We start from the raw sequence: 15,473 nt of genomic DNA, 5'->3' as shown, positions 1-15,473 counted from the left end.
GAAATAGCTTATGTTGAGTGCTTAGTGCCTGCACCCTGCGTGTAGCAAGCTCTCCCTAAATGTTAGCTACAATTGTGATTTTTATTATCTTCTCTGCCCTTCCTGTCTCTCCCTCTAAGCGCCCTGTGCACCTCAGGTCTGCCCACCAGGGGGCCCCACATGCTGCTGTTCATGCCCAGGCCATGCCCGCTGGTGCAGGACATGCACCTCACCTCAGCTCCTCCCTTTTACCTCTGATGACAGCTCTGTCACCTCTCCATCAATGCTCCCTCTTCATCCCAAATAACTCAACCCCTTGCCCCAATACTTCGTGCATTCCACAAATACCTATTGAGCACCTACTATATGCCAGGCTCTGTGTTAGGTGTTGAGGATACAAGAAAGAAAGATCTGGTACCCTCTGTCTTCAAGGGGCACACAGTCTATAGGGGAATGGTGGAGGGGCAGAGAGGCTGAGGGAGCCCTGACCTGGATTTGCAGGGTCAGAAGGCAGGAATCAGTCTGCCCTTCAGAACCAGCCCTCTAGCTGCAAAATGGAAGGGAGTTCCTCCCTGCCAGCCCCTCAGCCCCTCATTCCAATCATTTTGGCTTCTCACAACTCACCTGAAACTCATTCCTACAACACACCTGAAATTCTGAGCTCAGCTCATTCCCTGCATCTCAGACCCTATTACAAACACCTCGTTTTCTCACACCAAATGCTTTAGTTCTCACTCCAAATATTCTCAGCCTGTCACCCCAAAATCTCATCCCCTATGCCCAGTAGGAGTTGAGCCCCTCACTTAAAATTCCTCAGCTTCTCTTTTAAGAAATACCGCGGTCATTGATTTAATTCGTGGTTCTTAACCCTTTTTTCAAGCTCTTAGACACAGGAGGGATGGGAAAATACTCCCACCAAAGACAATGGCTTGGTTGGGAGTAGTTCTCTTTGGGGATGGGGCATATCAGCTTTTCTGTGCGTGGTTGTGATTTGAAGTGTCATCCAGGGGAGAGAGGGGCATCCCTTAACCCCTCCTAGTTTGGGGATTGCTTATTTAAATGTTTTCATTTGTCTTTCTCATTGTTTCTTTTCCTCATTATCGTATCTTCTCACTAGTTTCAAATGCCTCACAACAAAAAATTTTCTGAGTCCTTGGAGAAAGGCCATTGACCTCATCACCCCTAATTCTCCAAAACTAGTCATAGAATCCTAGAGTTGGAGGGGACCTCAGAAGCCTCTTATCCAGTGGGTTTCAAACTTCTTTCAGGGACTTTTTTTAGCCAGGGACTCTTTTTTTTCAACAAAATCTTATGTGGAACCCCAGTACATTAAGCAGCTGCTGGGGCTTGACCATGTAACCCATAGGGTTCTGTGGATTTAAAGTATGGATTTAAAAACCCCTTGCAGTACAAGACTGAATTCTCTTCAAATTTATTTTACAACATCCCATAACAAGCAGGTACCTATTCTTTGTTTCCAAGAGTGTCATCCCTCTTGCATTTAAATACCTCACTTTCATGCCCATCAACAAAGGATTGGTTTAAGAAGATGTGGTATACATATATAATGCAATATTATTCAGTCTTAAAAAAGAATGAAATATTGCCATTTGCAGCAACATGGATGGACCTAGAGATTATCATACTAAGTGAAGCAAGTCAGACAAAGATAAATATCATATGATATCACTTATATGTGGAATCTAAAAAATAATACAAATGAATTTATTGACAAAACAGAAACAGACTCACAGACATAGAAAACAAACTTATGGTTACCAAAGGGGAAAAGGAGAGGGGAAGGGGTAAATTAGGAGTATGGGATTAACAGATACAAACTATGATACATAAAATAGATAAGCAACAAGGATTTATTGCATAGCACAGGGAACTATATTCAATATCTTGTAATAACCTATAATGGAAAATAATCTGAAAATATATACAAATATATAACTGAATCACTTTGCTGTACACCTGAAACTAACATAATATTGTGTCAACTATACTTCAATAAAAAGAAAGCCTCACTTTCAACTGCCCCATTTTCCTCAACTCTGAAGAGTAAGTAACTTTATACTCTAAAATTGCATTCCAAAATTAGGGAGGGAAGTTACTCTCATTCAAGGAGAAGTCCCATGGTGTAATTTTCAGAGACTCCAAAGAGAAAGATCAGCAGAATGACGGAGGGTTCGCCTAGTGGGGCTCCTCTGGTGATTATCAGGAAATCCATTTCCTGTGTAAATCCTTTCCCTGCTCTGTGGGCATGGCCTGAGTGCTGGTGCTGCCCAGGGGACCGGCTGCAATGGAACATAGCCACTCTGGGACCCCATGAGGTTGCCATAGATACTGATGAGCAGGGAGCTGGCAAACTCGTTATTATTTATATGTATCTTCACTCTAATTGCCATGGGGTAGCTGGAGCTTGTATGGGTGCTACAGCAATGGGGATCAAGGAGTGTGTGTGCCGGGGTGTGTTTGTGTGTGCACACAAAGGTGTCTGTAGGCTCCAGTGGCCACTACGGCCACGTCAGGGAGGCTGTTGAGAATAGCGAGGGAGGGAGGGAGCAATGAGGTAGTAGAACCCTCACCCTCTGCCGGGAACAGGTCAGGTTTGTAGTCCCGTTTTTCTGTTTTCCCTTGGGATACCTTAGGGGCCTCCATGGCAGCCCTGGTCTGTGCTTGTTCTGACATCTCTCCATCTTCTCACTCCACCTTACATTAATGAATATAAAGTTTCAGCCTCTGGAGGTCGGGAACCAAGTTGCCTTGAGGGCTCAGGAGTGGCACACTGATGATTAATATGCAAGCCTTGTTACTAGAGTGCAGGCTAGCCGTCACTTCTGCCTTTAAGGTGGATGATTTACTGTCATCCACGTGTATACAATCTCATTGCCCTGCCCCACACTGGGACTTGGAACCAGGCTCTTACCCCGGTGCTTCAAGATAGGAAGTGGCCTTACTCCTCAGCGCCTTACTTCCTGTTGCCCTGAGGAGGGGTGGGGCATGATATTCTGTCACCTCAACCCTTCCCTTCAGCCCTCTGCCCTCCTCCCAGGCAATCTATTAATGCTTTTCCTCTCCTATTCCCTTAATCACCCCCACTGGGCAGTCTGGTTCTCAAACCAGCTCCAAGGGCTGTTGGCTAAGGAAAGGAGAGGAGCCCTCCCTGGGAGCTTTGCTCCACCCACCCCCTCAGGGAGGTGGTCTGGGAGGCTGGGACGCCTCTCAGCATCTCAGCTGCCTTCTCCGGGCGAGCCAGCCTGCTGACAATGGAGGCCCAACTCCCAGTGGGCGTCCTGCTGTAATCAAGACTGAGCTGCAGCAGTTGGCTGAACTCCGCCCTGCCCAGTAGGGGCTGGCCTCTGACTTGGGGTACAGCTGCCCGGGCAGGTCAGGAACCTGCCCGGCCTGTTTCTCCTCCGCCGAGACAGTTGTGTGCCTCCGTCCTACCATCCTCTAACAGTGGAGACAGGAGCCAGGGCCCCAAGGAGTCCCTTCATTCCACAAATATTTACTAAGTGTCTGGGGCTGAGTAAAGAGCGAACAAAGGAGGCAGAAGCCCTGCCCTGTTAACAATTTAGTGGGAAGGCAAACATTAAACAGATAGCTAACACTCTTCTACTTAGGTACCAGGTACTGTTCTAAGTACTTTAAGTGATTTAGTCCATTTAATAATCAAAACTCTGTGCGGTAGTTAGTTACTATTACTCTTCCCAGTTTTCAGATCAGGTAACTGAAGCACAGACAAACTAAGTGACTTGCCGGATGTCACACAGCTGGTCAGTGAGTTGCCCAGAAATCCAAGTCAGGCAGTCTGACCCCGAGCTCACTCTTAAGACAGCCATGCTCTTGCTCTACCGCCTCTCATACCAGTAAACATATCATTACACAATGTGATGAGCGCCATAACATAAAATAAAGGGTGCCTGAGAGAAAATGGGGCTATTTTTTTCTTCCTTCCACTTGCTCTACTAGCCCACACCGCACAAAGCCTTTTCTAAATGGTTCCCATTTCATCCCTTTCTTAGCTGGCCGGAGAGAGAACATTCTCTCATCTCTAAGGTTGGAGTGCAGGAAGGCAGAGTTCCACCTGCATCCTTCGCCCTGGCCTGGTCTCCCTGAACAAACCGTGCCTGAAGGGTTTTATCTAATAACGGCCCTGATGCTTACACAAGTCTAGACTGTCAGCTTCCCGAGGGAAGGCTGCTGAGAGCTGGCTCTGCACAGACTGGGGGCGTCTCCCGAGTGTGCAGTGTGACACGGGCTTTTTGACCTTGGCCCTCTCTCCACATCGTGTGCGCCGGACTCGAGTGTGGAGCTTCACCAGAAAACTCGGTGGTCCAGACCCCTACACACTCCCAACACACACACACACACTCGCACGCACGTTCTGAGCACTTGTAGGGTCCGCCCTGAGACAAGCCCACAGGTCGCGAACCTTTCAGCTCCCTCCTGGCGTCCCGGGGCTGAGACCACCCCCCACCTCCCCTTCGCTCCCCCGCGTGCTCGACCCAGCCCAGGCGGCTCCCTTGGGTGGGGCGGGGCCGGCGGCGGGAGGCCCCTCCCCGGGGGCGGGCCGGGGGCCGGGCCGGGGGGGCCGGAGGGGCTGGGGGCGGGGCGGGGCGGACAGGCGGCGCGGGGGTGTCCCTCCCTCCCTCGCTCTCCCCGGTAAAGTCTCGCGGTGCTGCCGGGCTCAGCCCCGTCTCCTCCTCTTGCTCCCTCGGCCGGTCGGCGGTGACTGTGCACCGACGTCGGCGCGGGCTGCACCGCCGCGTCCGCCCGCCCGCCAGCATGGCCACCACCGCCACCTGCACCCGCTTCACCGACGACTACCAGCTCTTCGAGGAGCTCGGCAAGTACGGCTCGCCCGCCGCCCGCCGGGGCCCCCCACCCTGCCCCAGCCGCCCGGGCGCTATGCGGCTCCTCGCCCCGCCCCCCGGCCCTGCACCAGCCGCTCCAGCGCCCCCTCGGCCCGCCCCACCCCCAGCCTTTCCCGCCAGCCGCCTCCGGGGGCCCCGTCGCCCCCAGCTCCCTGCCCCGCAGCGCCCTCCGCGCCCTGCAGCAGCTGCCCGGGCTGCTGCACCCCGCGCTGCCGCGGGGATTGCAGCCCCTAGAGCGCTCCTGGGCGCCCCCAGCCCCGCCCCTCCTGCAGCCTGCAGGCGCCCCCCATCCCGACCCCACCTGCTCGCTGCCCCCTTCCCACTCAGTTCAGGAGCTCATTCAGCATCCCGTCCTATGTCCCATGCGCCTGGCACTCAGGACCCTCCCCGGCCCTGTAGCTCCAACCCCGCTGCGGTGCCCGGGTGTGGGGGGATGTTTGGTACCCGGCCCCGCCCCCGGCTAGTGCAGCTTCCAGGAACCCAGCCCCACTGCTGGGCAGTGCTGCAGCACCCCCGTCCCCTCCCCCGATCCCTGCAGCGGTCCCGGGAGCCGCGCGCCGCAGCCGCAGCATCCCCCTCCCCTCCGCACTGAGCAGGCCGCTGCAGCAGCCCCAGCCCCCCCACCCCCACCCGCGGCGGCGAGCCCGGCCACTGCAGCCCCCGCCCTGCCCGCCCCCCTAGATGTTTCCAGAGCTGGAGAGTGGAAGCTCCCGTGGGGGACTGGGCGGGGGGTGGGGGGCGCGCGGACGTAGAGGGAAATATCATGGGGAAGGGGAGCTGTTGATGTCTGAGACCCACAACTGGATCCTCTTTCCCTGCTGTCATTTGAGGCAGGATGCAGTGGGATGAAGCCGGGTGAGGGGGATTTGAGCCTCACTTTCCTCACCTTCCCCCATGGTTGAGGGAGATTTCTCTCTCAGGGGATTATACCCTCTTTCTAATCTCTCCTCCTACCCCCAACTATTCCTGCTGAGAAAAGGGCAGGGTCTCTTGCCTTCTCCGGGTCCTCTAGGCCAGGACTGCAGGGCTGTCCGTGAGATGCAGCAGGTGTGTGTTTTAAGCATCTGCCACCAGCCTGACGCACAGCCTGAGGTTAGGGCTGTTGGTTTGCCCAGAACTAGATGTGGGTGTGGGAGTAGGGTGGTCCTCCACCCACATCTGTTGAGTGTCCTGCAGAGGCCACATCCTTCTGCCCCATGTTGGATGGTGATGGGTACTATGCTGGTGTGTGTGTGTGTGTGATTTTGACTAAAGGTCTAGTGCTGGGAGCATCACTGTCCTCAGACCTGAAGTGTGTTTGCTCCGTTTCCCAGTTCTTTCCCCCTTCTCCCTCCAGGGGTGCTTTCTCTGTGGTCCGCAGGTGTGTGAAGAAAACCTCCACGCAGGAGTATGCAGCAAAAATCATCAATACCAAGAAATTATCTGCCCGGGGTGAGTATTCCCCATCTTGGTCTCTCCCAAGGGAGCCTCCAAGGGCTATGGATTCTTCTGAAGATGCTCCAGGAGTTGGGGATTGTGCGTTTTAGCACTTGGAGAAGTGTTGGGATTTCAGGGTGGGTGAACTTTGAAACCAGGCAAGGAATTGTGTGGGGAACAGGTAGAAAAGAATGAAGGTGTAAGAGATGTAGGTTGCTGCTGGGAGGAGTAGTCTGTGAAGGCTCAAGGGAGTTTGGTTTTTATGGAGGTGGAGGATATGGGGAGTGGTGGGTGGCTAGCTCTTCATTTGGGTCATTTGGAGTCTGTGTTTGGGGCAGTGGTAACCACTCCAGGCCTGTCCGAATCCCTGTGCCCCAGTGGGGACTTAAGATGAAAATGCAGTAAGTGAACAGCTCTGACAAATCCAGCCTCCCCCTGCCCAGCAGGCGGCAGAACAGACTCCCAAGGGAAGGGAATCTGTAAACATCAGGGGAGGCTGCTACTGGCGAGGGCTTCTCGGGAACAAATCCTGCCAGATGAACTTGATTGCTTTTTTGATCAAATTACAAAGTTGGTGGTGCAGCAACAGCAGATGCAGTCTGTCCTGGGTGGAGGCTGATGCCTCATGGTCTGGAAATATCAATGGCCTGGTTGGAGTGGAAGCAGCTTGGCCTCGGGATCTGAGAACTGTGAAGGCCCTGGCCTGAGGGCCTAACTTGTGAGATCCTTCCAAGTACCTGAGGCCAGGAGGGTCAGGCCCTGTCTCTCACACCTTGAACCTACACTCCCTGCACCTTGTATTGGGTGCTTGCCAAACTCACCTCATCTGATAGGTATAGACCCAACAATGTGTGAAGTGCTCTGTGAACAGGTGTGGTGAGTATGGAGGTATGTAGATGGGTCAGGTCATCGAGAGCTGCAGGGTATAGCACCAAGACAAAGGTTATGAGACTCATAGAAAGGAGTTAAGACTAGGCAATAGGATGCGATAAATATATTAGGAGCCAGGACAGATGCCCTGGAGAAGATGTGGGCCATGGCTAGTAATGACCTGGGCGTCTCTGGGGTAAGAGATGTAATAGATGTCCCTAAGCATTGGAGAAGCTATAAAATGACAGTGGGCTTCTGTCATGTCAATTATTCTGGGACCTGTTTAGCAGGGCTGTGTCTGCCTCCTGGCTGGGAGGGCCTCTCTCCATCCCCACAAGCAGGGATTGTCTTGCTGTCTCCCTCCCAGCCCCTGTCTCTTGCTGTTCCTCTACATTGGCTATTAAGTTGACTTATTTGTTTGTTTTCTTTCTCTCTGGGTACCTTGAGTCGGAGGCGATGGTTGCCATAGAGATATGTGGGCAGTCAGATGCCCTCCTTCCATGGGGAGGCGGGACAATGCGGTGGGCTGGACTCTTTGGCAGACATCCTCTGGCCAAGGATGCAGGGCGCAGGCAGGGATGACGGTTTGAGAATGGATACCTCCCCGTGCCCACACAGCATAGCCCTGGTGCATCAGAAATGGGGCTGGTGTCTGGTATCTCCAGTTAATGATGCAGTGCTTTGCTTTCCTCATCGCACCACTGTCCTCTGACCCAGGGGTGAGGGAGGGAGAGAGAGAGACAGCTGGGAGCTGAACTCTGGGATGAGGATAGCTGGTGTGGTGACTTTGTGGAGCTGCCTGCCTTGGGCCACCATTTTCTACTCCTTCCCTACCCACCTGAACTTCCCTAACCGATGTGATCATGTCCCTTTCCAGTCCTCACCTTCTTTCAACCTTGTCCCATCTTTCCCAGCTGATATCTTTCTTTCCCTGCCCAAATGGGATGAGGTTTCATTTCTCTTTGATTTTTTTTCTCCTCTCAAGAAGATTCTGTGTAAGATCATATGCTTTAGGCAGCAACTCCCCCTCTCTCAAGATGGTTATGCCAAAACTGGGGCTCTGCTGCGTGGCCTGTGTGCCAGGTTAACTCTGGGACAGAGGCCTGGTCCTGGCTGATAGGCACAGATGCCAACAAGAGAGTTCAGGAATATGTAAGTGCCCATACTGTTTGGAGGTTGAGAGTGGGAGGGTGTTGTCTTGGAGATGGAGGGAGCCATCCAGGGGCTGTGCTGTAGGTGTGGGCGTGGGGGGTGTGAGCTCCTGGGGAGGGTTGGGCCAGTGCCCACTAGGCTGGTGCCCGTGGGGTTAGGGAGTGAAGGCCGTGGCTTCCCTGCAGCCTCTCAGTTTACGCTGTATATTTTATAAAGGTGCAGCGGCTGGGGCTGGGTTTCACTCATCGCTGTCTGTCTGTCTGGGGCTCCACAGGTGTTGGATTTCTGTGTCTGGGAATGTGGTGGGCCCACCAGGGTCATCCACGAGGGTCTGAAGGAGCTTGCTGTGTTTGCTGAGTCTCTCTGCCTGTTATCTTTCTTGTTTGTGATCCTCTGTGCTGCCAAGTGAAAAAGAGCGTCTCGGGCTGGTACTCCTTGGCATCCATGATAAGGTGGCCCAGGAGGCATGGGGAGAGATCACCTGGTCTTCTGGGGGGTCAGCTCTGGATGGGAATCCTTCTTTTGCTGTGTTGTTTCTTGTCATGGTGGCCTCGGGGGCCCACGGTGGTGTGGTGGCTGTGCGACAAGGTAGGGAGTTCACGTGGCTGAGCCTTGAGCGCTGTTGTTGTCTGCGGGCCTGTCTACGTAGAGTCACTTGAAGTCACATAACGTCACTCCATTTGCTTTGGAACAGCAGTAGGTGTAGAGTTGGGGCTCTTAAGGGAGCCAGTGGTTCCAAGCTTAGCTCTCAGCTAGGCTGCAGGAGGCATTTAAAATAGGCTTGGATGCAGAGCTAGTGGGCCAGGTGATGGCAATGATAAGTCGTTATTTTAGGATTTAAGAGCACCCCCTCCCCCAGAAGCCTGAGCCCTTATGTCTTTTTTTATTTTTAAATCTTCATATTCTCTTCTTATCTTTATTCATATGCATATAGATTTTCACCTCATGGAGCATAACATTTTATATCCCACTCTCTTGCTTATATCCAAAGCATTTCCCATGTTGCTACAGTTGGAGGGCAAATGGTCCTTTCTTTTCTCTACATAGTTTAGGATTTATCTTTGGAGCAGTTCATGTCATAAGAAACTTCTCTATTTGGACCATTTATCTGAATTCCAATTGCTTTCACTATGATGGGATACTTAGCCTTACTAAGAGGTGCTATTGGTAACAATATTATGAAATCTGTTACAGCACTTGCTTTGTTTATTTATTTATTTAATCTGTATACCCCATGTGAAGAAATTTCTATTGAAGCTAAATGTAAGCAAAAGCTTTCCCCTTCCTCAGGACCTGGGAGGGTAAAGGTAGGAGCCATATCTGTTTCTTTTACTTTGGTGTGGGCGGGGCCGGATACATATTGATACAGCAAAGTGCCTGATACATATTGAGCCTCCTATACTTGTTGAGTGAATGGACTGTGTAACCAGCCTGGTTGCCTTTTGGCTTTGGCGCTCAGGAAACTCATAGCCAAGTTGCTGGATCCCTTGTACCCTGGTGCTGGCTTGGGTTCCCCCTTTCTCATCCATGGAGCCAGGCTGTAGACCTGACACGGCTGTAGGGGAGGACAGATGAGGTTAAAGACCTGTGCTTGGAGAATAAAGCAGGTGGGAGATATAGGAAGACAGTGCAGCTTATCATCTTCCTTCCGTGTCATAAATGGCCTTATAGGGCAATGTTGGGACTTCCTCTAAGCAGCAATTTTCAATTTTAGTGTACAAGAGGATCACCTTGAAGACTGGTTAAAAATGCACATTCCTGGGCTCTATCCACAGAGATTCTGCTTCAGGAGGTCTGGGGCATAGCCTCAGAATCTACATTTTTAACAAGTGCCTTAGTGAATTTCATGCAGGTAGACCCTGAGCCACACTTTTAAGAAATGCTGTCTAAAATCAGCGACAGCTGTGACAGTTGCTGTTGCCATGCTCTCTGAGATTTACCAGACACACCTTAGCCCAGCCTTCTCCAGGTGGTGTCTTGGCCGGTATGTGGCCATCTGTGTACATGGGCTGTTCTGTGATTAGAGGCCTGCTTCTGAGCCCCCAGATTGGGGTGTCGGTTCGTGTCCAAGGCTGTGGCAAGCTGAGTGGCTGGAGTTGTGGCATGTTGGCCACCAGAAGGGCAAAGGCTGTTCCTTTCTGGGTCCAGCTGGCCCTGAGGAGTGAAATAGGATCCCCCTGGGTGGTGCCAGCTCAAAGTCTCCACCCCTTAGTGTTGGCCCGAGTAGCCCCCATGACATTTGTGTCCCCTGTGGTATTTCCAAGTGAGACTTTCCTGTTAAGGATGAAGAGAGAGGAGGGTGATACAGCAATGAGGGCGGGGCAGAAGAAAGAGAAATCTATGCAGCATGGGAACGCGGGGACTCTGGGATTTTAGGAAGCATTTAAGGAGATTAGATATTAGATCCAAAACCGTGCTTTCCTCCTGAGGAGAAAACAGACCAATTTCTGTTGACAGAGAGATGGGCATCCTGTATATAAGTGAAGGAGCTCCTCTGACCCTTCCCCCTGGGTAGATGAGGAAGCAGCCTGGAGGCCCCTTCTTTGTGCTAAGGGCCAGTTTCATCACACAGTCATGCTTTGAGCTGTGTGACTTAGCTCGCACAACACTGGCCTGCCTCCCTGCCCTCCCACCCCTTCCCAGAGTGACTTGGGGTGCTGGCATCATAGGGTGGAGATGGAGGTTGGAAGGTGGCCCCCCATCCAAGGTGGCAGTAGGGGAAGCCCTGCTGCTTGCTTCTTCCTGCTGCTTGCTCTGGTCCCTTGTTAGGAGCTGTGCTCCAAGCTTTGAGGCTGTGCTGAAACCCTAGAGGTGAGTGGCTGACCCCATTCTCTGCTGAGGCTGGAGACGGGGAAGGGGAGGAATGGGCGTGACAGGCTTCTGCCCCATCTCTGTGCTTGCTGCTCTCTGGACAGCCTTGGCGGGCTGACATGGGCCTGATCCCATGGGTGCCAAAAGGGTGGTGACAGGAAGAAATGGGCACTTTGCACCTTCTGAGGGCCTCTCGGCAGAGGCCCTTTGTCTTCTGCCCCTGGCCAGCCAGCTCTGTCCCACAGCCAGTGGGGAAACCAAGACACAAAAGATTGGTTTGTTTTGATATGTAGGCATGCCAGTGATTTTGCCAGTGCTCAGATCCCAGCATCCTTAAGCAGTATGGACTTCACTTACCCTTTGACTCTTCCCTTTAAAATACATATTCTGGATATTTTGTTCCTGTGATAAATCCTGATATATCACCCCCATACCTCTCCATCTAGGCCCAGAGCTCTAAGCCCAGTGGAGCAAATCCCTCCTTTCTGCTAGGTCTTGCTGTCATCTGTAACCACCTCTGTGGGTAGAGACCGCTCTATGATGGGGATATTTCCAGCCACTTCCCCCCAACACCACCTCTACTTCCTGGACTCTAGCAGCAGCAGCAGCTTCCCATCTGCTCCCCTCTTTTCTCCTCCCTCTCTTTCCCCTCCCCCCTGCTTGCTGCTGCCCTGGGAGGAGCTATTTTTAGGGGCTGCTTCCTGGGATGTTTTACTTGGGGCTGGTTACCATGAAGGAAATGTCACCAAAACAGTGGGCAAAGGCTGCAGGCACCCAGAGTCCTGCCAGGGGCATGGAGTACTCGGCAGCTGACCCTGTTCTGGCCCTCGAGAGTGTCCAGAGGCAGAGCCTTGCCTTCTTGGGGCTTGCTAGTGACCCCATGGGGATTTTCCCTGTCCAAGCTGGTCTGGGAGACTTTCACTACGGGGCACTTCTTGATGCCTCCCTCCTTTTCCTCCTTAGTTAAAGCTTCTCTTGTCTTAATATTCAGAGACCAAAGTAGGGCTCAGGTCTTTGTGTCACCCAGTTAAAACTGCTCGAGTTAGGACTGAAGAGAAGCGGGGGGACACCAGGTTAAAGGACAGAGCCCCAGGGGTTCACATGGGCACATTTCAGGCTCCATCTCACTGTATTCACAGCCCTCAGCTAGTCCCCGGGTGTATGGGTGTGAAGGAGTTAGAAGCTGTGGCCCCTGCTCTTACATGATACACGGACTTTGCTCTTAACTGGGGACTTTGCACCTTTAGAGTGAGATTCAAAGAGGAAGGGATGTGGCATCACAATGTCAGGGTAAGGTCAATGAGACTGTGGCTTGGGATTCCCACTAGTCAGTGCCCAAGGCCAGGGGCTGTTTATAAGCAGCTGGGGAATGTGGATTATGACACCAAATCCCTATGCTGCCCTTGTTTATACTCCTCGGAGCGATATCTCCGGGGGGCCTGGAGGGGGGCACTTGGAAGAGCAACAAGAGGAGAGACCCACATTGAACATCTGAACTCGATAGGCTCTGGGAAGCTTTTCCTAATCCATGTTGGGGCCACAGGCACAGACCTTTGAAATACCCTTTGAAAAGTCAAGGGTGTCATTGAGGTTGGAACTTGGGGAGAGTCCCCATAGCCAGAGCAGGGCTCTGTGTCCTTTCCCACTTACAGTGGGTTGTATGTTTAGATGGCAGTAGGGTCTTAGTTGAAGCTGGTGCTGGCGTTCGTGGTTTTAGAGAAATGTCACTAAATCAGCCAGCGTGTCTCTGCAGGGCTGTGGAGAATCTGGACGGCCCTCCCTGGGCCCCGATCCTGTTGGGGAAGGAAAGTGAATTTGGAGTGGGCATCTCCCCTGGGGTCCTAAGGGAGACGTGTTTCTAGGGCTCTGCCCCCGCCTTTGCCACGCACCGTCTCCTCACTGTCTGCTTCCTCTTTTCTGCATCTGGTCACTCCTTGCTGCCCTTCTTGTCAAGGGTATTCGGCCTTTGTGGTGCCCTGAACCAAGTCTTGAAGCGCTTGGGCAGAAAGCGGGAGAGGTGAGGCCTCCAGGGATCCTTGTGTTCCAGGGCCTGGCTCTGCCCTGGGTGGGCTGTTAGGAAAGCCTGAAGCGGGATCTTGGTAACGGCCGCTTCTGCTTTCTGCTCCTGTTGCCACCTCTGCTCTTGAGGGGAAATCCTTGCAGAGGGCTATGGTTGGAGCTGGGCTGAAGGCCGGCAGGGGTGGGTCTCTCCATGGCAGTAGCGCACAGGCAGGCAGGAAGTGGCCCTGTGCAAAAGCGGGAAGTGGCCGTTGTCAAACAGGAAGGGGGGGCTGGGCCATGTGAGGGGGTGGGGATGAGCCCAGTTGAAAGGTGGGTGGGAAGAGGGTCAGCCTTGGAAGGCCTGGGCTGTTCCCTAGGAATGGCAAGCTCAGTGGTCACTGGAAGGAGGGGGGTCTCAAGGGAGAAGGCTGCCTTTGTGACAAGAGCACCGGCTGATGTGTTATCACCTTGGGATGCCAAGCCAGGACTTGGACCTACCACTGTGGACCAGGCCAGTTCAGTGGCCTTACCCCTTTTGGGGCTGGGGATGCGAGTTTACAGGACAGACGTTGCATCTGGAAAAGATGCTCTGCAAACCTTACTTGTTCCTCAAACACAACTGCTGCTAGGGTGGAGCCCTTTGCTTTTTCCCAGACATGGAGCAGCCCTGGAAGGGACAACAGGACCGGAAGTGAGGGGGGAAAGGGACAAGAGACAACAGCTGGAGAGGTGGGGTGCTGGCTGGCTGTGCGAGGAGTAAGGAGTCAGGGAGAGCGTGGTAAGCAGAAACCACACGGCTCATTGAGCAGAGCTTCGGGATGGCAGGGCACCACAGCCAGCAAGGCTGAGGCCGAGGAAGACCAGGGATCTCATGGGCAGCGGCATTTCCTGGGCTGTCCTCTGTCTGATGAGCCCCTGTTGTTAACCTTCCTCTGTAGGCTCTAGACACAGGTGGGCCACCCCCAAACAGGAGGCTGTGATGGAGCCAGGTCGGGGGGCTCAGTTGCTGTGCCGTGGACTGCCCAGGCTGAGGGAGAGTGGGCCCAACTCTCTCGTGTCTCTGGTGATGGCCATGGGCACAAGCCCAGCCTAGGAGGTCTCATCCATCTTATCACTGGGCCCTTGGAAAGGAGGCTCTCCCTGTGTGCCAGGCACTGTGCTGAGCGTTTACCCAAATACATCATTTAATCCACGGGTATCGCTGCCTCCATTTTAGAAGTGAGGAAACTTTTTCCCAAGCTGTGTGCCTGGCTCACTCTCTCACCTCCTTCGGGTTCTAATCAAACGTCACCTCCTTGCTGAGGTGTTCCCTGACCACCTATTTTAAGTGTCCACTCTCCCGCTTCCCTACTTTATTTTTCTCCATCCCACTTAACCACGACATCTAACGTACCATCCAGTTGTTACTGTCTGTCCCCCGCCCCCCCCACCAGCTCCTCTAGGATATCAGCTCAGTGAGAGTGGGGATTGTTGTCTCTTTTGTTCACTGCCATATCCCCAGCGTCTGGAACAGTGCCTGTCACATAGTAGGCCTCAGTAATATTTCTGAGTGAATGAATGAGGCTCAGATGGGTTTAATAACTCACCCAACATGGCGGCCCTGAGACTCAGTCTGGGGCTCTCTGACTCCTAAGCTGATGTGTTAATGGCCAGACTCCATGACTAAGGATCAGAGCAAAGACCAAGACGCAGCCCGAGGTTCAGAGGAGACACAGGCCTTGGGCAGAACATGGGGCTCAGCTCCTTGGAGTTAGTGTCGAACTAAGTGACTATCTAGGACCCTCTGGACCCTGGGCAGCTCCTTCAAGGAGCTGGAAGTGTGAATCTGTGTCTCTTCTCTTCTTACTCTGAGTCACTGATAATATAGGTGCCAGAGCACCCGTATTTTTAGTGCTGTTGCTGTTGTGGAACTGTAACCATTAGCCAGTAAGAGTCTTAAGGGAGGAGATAAACATTAATCTTCTGGGCCTTCTCCTCAGCAGCCACCTCCGCATCACAAGATACTGTTCTCCTGCACCTGCCCGGGCAGCCAAGCCCGAGAGTTGTGGGTTGGAGGGTGTTAGGTGAGTGGTCAGAGAGAGGGCTGGTGGGTCTTCAGCTTTAGGGTGACTGGCTTGGTACTGCCATCCCACGTCCAGGGATGGGGAGGAAGGTGGGGTCGCCCTGACATCCTCTGGCCAGATCTGGAAGAAGCAAGCCCCCCTGCCACCAGGCAGGGCTAGTGCTGCTTCCTCAACTGCCTACCTTCTGAAGGTCCTTGGCCCTGAGGGATCCCAGGCAATGTGGGGTTACCTGGAGTTCTCCTGGCTGCATCCTGGTCAGTGGTCATACTGAACTCGAGGATGGGAAGGAAGGCCTGAC

General features: G+C 53.1%; 1 protein-coding gene across 11 annotated transcripts in view; it reads left to right on the top strand.

Annotated features, from left to right (window-relative positions):
* Positions 1-4,657: 4,657 nt before the first annotated feature.
* Positions 4,658-15,473, top strand: part of CAMK2G (calcium/calmodulin dependent protein kinase II gamma) — a 56,148-nt gene continuing 45,332 nt past the window's right edge. For all 11 annotated transcript variants that reach the window (XM_082640105.1, XM_082640111.1, XM_082640104.1 and 8 more), the window contains exons 1-2: positions 4,658-4,838; positions 6,199-6,293. In XM_082640105.1, the coding sequence (XP_082496231.1) occupies positions 4,774-4,838; positions 6,199-6,293 (160 nt within the window). In that variant the 5' untranslated portion in view covers positions 4,658-4,773. The remainder of the gene's footprint in view (positions 4,839-6,198; positions 6,294-15,473) is intronic.

This window comes from Mesoplodon mirus (assembly GCF_964341445.2).
Source record: "Mesoplodon mirus genome assembly, chromosome: 2".
NCBI lineage: Eukaryota > Metazoa > Chordata > Mammalia > Artiodactyla > Ziphiidae > Mesoplodon > Mesoplodon mirus.
The sequence above is the reverse complement of the archived record's forward strand: the minus strand, read 5'-3'. Positions and strand labels throughout refer to the sequence as shown.